General features: G+C 36.2%; 1 protein-coding gene across 1 annotated transcript; it reads right to left on the minus strand.

Moving 5' to 3' along the window:
* Positions 1 to 907: 907 nt before the first annotated feature.
* LOC107418125 (disease resistance protein RGA2-like) lies at positions 908 to 3,643 on the minus strand. Its single transcript, XM_048474654.2, has one exon. It carries the CDS (start codon positions 3,641 to 3,643, stop codon positions 932 to 934), a length of 2,712 nt encoding a protein of 903 aa, XP_048330611.2. The 3' UTR covers positions 908 to 931.
* Between the last annotated feature and the right edge of the window lie 2,198 nt (positions 3,644 to 5,841).

Below are 5,841 nucleotides of genomic sequence, written 5' to 3' on the forward strand. Positions count from 1 at the left end.
TTATTTGATATTGAGTAATTAAATTCCTTTTATTGTTATATTATTAATATTAAAAGTGTACAGTAGATAGAGCCACTCACTAAGATAATTAGCATCTCATGTTTTCAAATTCCGTTCCATTAGGTGCAAGGGGTGGTAGACGTTCTTCCGGAGCGAACCTAATCTCCGTCGTTGTCATAGTTTGAGAAGTTACCTCTATCTTCATTTATTTCAATTGTAATATTTTTTTCATCCTTGTTGTATAATTTCTATATTTAATAGTACTTCATAAAGCTCTGTATACTGTCTTAGACATTTATGTATTAATTATGCACTGAATTACTGTTATTCATTTGGAGTGCTGTAAATTTGTGGAATCAAAGTGTAGAAATGTGGGAGGAATAAGGGGATGAATATAGAAGTGTGTTTTCAGTGCAGGAAATTTGTGGTAAGTCCAACCCTTAGGGGAGGTTCTGCCGGATTTTACATTGGAGGGTCCGGTAGGGTTTTCCTGGGATCAGGGCTTGTCTAGGATTCTGGTGAGAAATTTTGGACGTGTCCTGACACAAATGATCTTTGTAAATTAATAATTAATATATCATACATGCATGTGAGGCAATCATATCTATAAAATGTGAAGTATGCAAATTAAGAAAAGTATAAAATATATTTATATATATATATAGAGTTAGTTAACAAAACTTTCTTACACAAATATTTCACAGACCAAATGATAGTAATTTAAACAATTAAATAAATTACTAATATTACATTTGGTTTGATCCGCAGACTGCAGTATCCTGAAAATGAGAAAAACAAGAAAACTTTAAAAAATTGTAAATTAAAAAGGAGAAGATAATTAGTCAGGAAGGAGAAAACTTATATTGGTTGTGATGAATGAGTTATTATTTGCGCATACCTGAACTTGTAGAGATGTTTTTAAATTCTATCATCAGTGGATCCGCAAGTCTGGGATATGAGAAATCTGAGGCCAATCCTCGCCTGTTTCCCTTTCACATCTTGGTGATAAGGCGCCACAAAACTGGATCTCCAAGGTGTGTAAAGAGATGAGACTTGTTATTTCTTCAGGCAATGATGCCAATTTGGGGCAGTCATAAAGCTTAAGGTACTGAAGAGATATGAGGCTTTTAATCGACTCCGGAAGTGATACTAAATTATGGCAACGATAAATATACAGTTTCTGCAGGCTGTTAAGGTGTTGAAGGCCAATTGGGAGGCCCAGAAGTTGCGGAAGCCCATCAATCGACAGTGTTTGGAGCCTTTTGAGAGGCTGCTGCCACATAGTAATTGCATGGGCTTTGTTATCACACATGTCGAGCTTCTTGCAGTTTTCAATTCTTAAACTCTGAAGTGAGGTGAGATGCTGAATACCCGGATATAGAGACTTCAATTCTTGGCAGTACCCGATATGCAGATCCTTGAGAGAAGTAAGGCTTTTCAGCTCATCTGGGAGAAATTGTAGATCATGAATGCTATGAATAGCCAAAGACGTCAATTTGCGGAGTGGAGAGTAGTAGGAAGATGTCGATGACGACGATGATGATGATGATGATGATGGTTGAACATTAATGGGTCTTGCACCGCCACCACTGACGCTGAGGATTGTCTGTTCGAATGGTTTCCAACTGGTATTTCTCAACTCTAGACGTTGGCTTACATATGGAAAAAGTGGCATGCATGTCAAGCTTGGGCAATGCTGGATAATTAAATCAGAAAGACAATCGGGGAATATGGGCAGCATAAGATCATCATGACTACTACTCGCTGTGGCAGATGAACTATCACTCCTCCGCCACCATCCCTTTAAATTACTCAAGTATTTCAAATCCAGTCTTTCTAGGGAAGGAAAGAATATTAAAGTCGAAGACGACGATGATGAGCAAGACAAGTACTCATCCTTTGAAACATACTCAAGAGCATCCAATTTATACAGCCACAATTCCTTAAGACAAGGAAGTTGATGCAGTGGCGGTAGATGTTGGCATTTGTAACAGCTCCCTAAACACAATGTTACCAGATTTATATGCGACTCAAACCAATTTGGAAACCTGACACCGTGATAACTCTCAATAGACAAATCTTTGAGATTTGGATGCGGTTGGAGGGCATTCAGTTGCATGTCGTAACGTTTTGCCACTGCCTCTGTTATTTCTTCCAATTTAACATCTTCAATCCAACTTAAACTTAAGGATCGAAGATGTTGCTTCTCTCTCAGATTTGCATCCATTGGTTGTACGATTGCATGGATTCTCAAGTTTTTAATTTTCAAGCTCCCTCTCAAGTTGTTCAGTCTCCCTAATTCATCAAGCCCACCGCCACCCTGATGCGTAGAGAAAAAGCTCATGCGCTTACTCAACGTAAACTTTGATAATTTACAAAGGCTACTTAATTCACCTATTCCACGTGGCATGTATTTCAGACTCAAACAACCATCAATCTCTAGACTCCGGAGGTTGATTAGTTTATTGATGTCTTTAGGCAATACTTGAAGATGATCGCACCAACTGAGCTTCAGTGTCTGTAAATTATGCAATCTGGTGACACAATGTGGTAGTACCTTAAAACCATTATAAGAAAGATCAAGATATCTCAAATGCTTCAGCTTACCAATAGATTTGGGCACTTTCCCAATATGACAATATTGCAAATCCAACGTGCGTAACAACTTCAAATTCAAAGCAATTGCATCCCATGTTGACTCACCACCTGTAATTGTATACCACGACTGCCATCCATCCGCATCAGGCCTAAGAATCGTCCTCATCTTTTTAGCATGAATCAATGAAGGTTGAATTTTTCGTACTAAATCAAAACCATATTCATACAAGAAGACATGACGTGTTCTCCTGTTAATAGGTACTGCGATTCCATTTCGCCTATCAAACTCGGATGATGTTATTGACTCCGCAAGGTCATGCATTAAATCATGCATTTTGCATTTTGTTACATTGCCATTCTCATCTGTTTCAACTTCTTCAAAAAAGGATCTCCAAAGTAATTCCTTAAAAAACTCATAACCCACGTCTTCCAAACAATCATTTGGATCTGACCTTTTAATAAAACCTTGCGCCATCCAAAGCTGTACTAGAATTTCTATATCAATTACATGATCTTTAGGAAATAAAGAAGAATATACAAAACACTGTTTCAAACTTGATGGAAGATGATCATAACTCAATTTAAGCGTTGGGATAATATCATCTTCTGTTTGAGGTATCTGTGAAAACTCTCTTTCCATAAATAAGGACCATTCTGTCTCCGGACTTTTTAAACGCAACAAGGCTCCAATTGTTTTGATTGCAAGAGGATTTCCACCACACTTGTCCACAATACGCTTTCCAATTTCTGAAATATTGCAACTGATATTTGACTCTCGTCCTTGCTCCAAAGCTATTTTCTTAAATAGAGCCCAAGATTTCTCTTTATTCATGGCTTTTAAGTCATATGCTGGCATTGTGCCTGTAATCCTTGCAACAACTTTACTCCGTGTGGTTACTATTACTTTACTTCCTGCCCCACCATCTAATAGTAACCTTTTCAAGTAGTTCCATTTCTCTTGCTCCTCATTCCAAATATCATCTAGCACAAGAAGATATCGTTTTCCATTTATTTTTTTACGTAGAATTTGTTGCAATCTTTCCATCCCCTTATTTTTAGTAAGTTTTTTATTTGCAGATTCAATGATCTTTTCAACAAGTAATTTCAAATCAAAATTATCAGAGACGCAAACCCACAATCTAAGATCAAAATGGTTTCGGACTCGTTCATCGTTGAAAACAAGTTGGACAAGTGTAGTTTATCCTAAACCTCCAATACCAACGATGGGGATGATAGATACATTCTCCTCAGTTTTGGTATCCAACAGTTGTTCTAAGATGGCAATCTTATCATCTTCCCTACCAATCACTTCTTTATCAGATACATAAGAGTGAGTATGGTCCCTCAGTCTTGTCACAATATGAGTCTCTCCTTGACGCTCCTCCAAATTCAGCTGAGTTCTATCATTTCCAATTGCAGCCAGTTTCTTCCTCACATTCTTTATTTTGTGACCCATTTTATGCCTGAAAATAATTTGGTCGGAGGAGGAAAAGAAAGTGCATACCTGCTTGACCATGTGTTTGTTTCGCAGAGCTTCATAAGATAAGTCATCCACCAAGTCGTCAGCATCAAGAACAACTTCTTGAAGCCTCTGAAGCCAAACTTTGACTTGATGGTTATGGCTCTGCTTCTTCTCGGCATCGAGGAGTACAGCTTTGATTGTTGAAACAGTGTCCTCAAGTTGTTCAAGCTCATCATTCACACCCCACAGTAATCTGATCTCTTCAGCACATAGAGGACCCAAAATCCCAAGAATCCCTTCTGCAACGGTGGAGAGGATAATTTCTGCCATTTTTGCCTGAAAAGAAAGCTCAAAGTGTTGAAAGCTTTCAAGCAGAGAATTTGAGTCTGTTTTTTCCTTTTGCTTTTTTTTTGCCAGGAGCAGAGAAGATTTGTGTTGTGTAGAGAACGAAGCTTTCCCTCAGGCAATTATTTGTATTTGCTTTGCTTTGCTTTCTCTAATGTTATAACGTGGAAAAGGGAATGAACCGATTGGAATTACAAAAAGCAAAAGTGATACTCATACTTGCCTTCTCTATATTGGTCTATTTGGAAACATGAATTGAATAAAATAACTAAAAAGCAGAAGTTTGATTGCCCAAAACACCAAGAAATAATGGAAGAGTGAACATAGTAGGGTGCTTTTGCTTTTGATCTTACACCCATAATACATGTTCCTTTTCGTGGCCTTATTCCTGTACGACCAAACATTCATGTATTAAATAATAAGATTTGACATCTATCTTAAAAATATAAAAAGCCCAATCATTTTTTTTTTTTTCATTTGGTTTATTTTATTTTCTTTATTAATGGTTTTTAAATGCGCGTCATTGTAGAAATGATAAAAAACGGGACTAATAGAAAACCTGGATCCTTTGATTTGCTGTCAAAAGGTTAACGTTTGTATCCTTCTGCAAAATTTAATATGCAGGAGTATATGTAAGCTCAATGCTCAGAAGTAATAAAAGATTTTTGTTAAACCATAAATAGCTTGCTCTGGGCTCTGGCCTCTGGCCTCTCAGCTAAATATGTTTCTGGGCCTTAAAGAACCTCTGCATTTGGTCATTATCTAGTATTGGTTGCACTCGGGACTTTCCCGGACAACATAAAAATAATAATAATAAATAATCGACGTATAATATATATATATATATATATATTGTCCGTGACCATAGAACATTGTGTTGTGTGGAGAACGAAGATTTCCCTCAGTATTTGCTTTGCTTTCTCTAATGTTCCGAGGAGGAAAAGTAAACTGATCGTTTAAAATTACTAAAAGCAAAAGTGATACTTATACTTGCCTCCTCGATGTTGGTCTAACGTAGAAATCTTAATTAAATAAAATAACTAAAAGCAAAAGTTTGATTGCCAAAAACACCAATGAAATTATGGAAGTGAGGATTGTTTCATGCTTTAGCTTTAAAAATTTGATGCTTATATATTATAAAAATAAAAAATAAAAAAAATAAAAAATAAAAAAAAGAAAGAAAGAAAAAACAAAGCAAAACAATACATGTTCATTTTCCTAGCTTTACTCCTATCCACCAATCATTTATGTATTAATAACAGAATTTCACATCTGTCTTAGGAATAGTTATTATATGTATATATATCTGTACACTTTTACTTTGTTTATTTTATTTACTTTATTAAGGTTATGTTTCATATGGTCTAAAAAGTAGAAGAGATGGAAAAGTGGAGGAAGAGAAAGTGTTTAGGTTACTTGGTTTGGAGGGAAAAGGG

This window comes from Ziziphus jujuba, chromosome 2, assembly GCF_031755915.1.
Source record: "Ziziphus jujuba cultivar Dongzao chromosome 2, ASM3175591v1".
NCBI lineage: Eukaryota > Viridiplantae > Streptophyta > Magnoliopsida > Rosales > Rhamnaceae > Ziziphus > Ziziphus jujuba.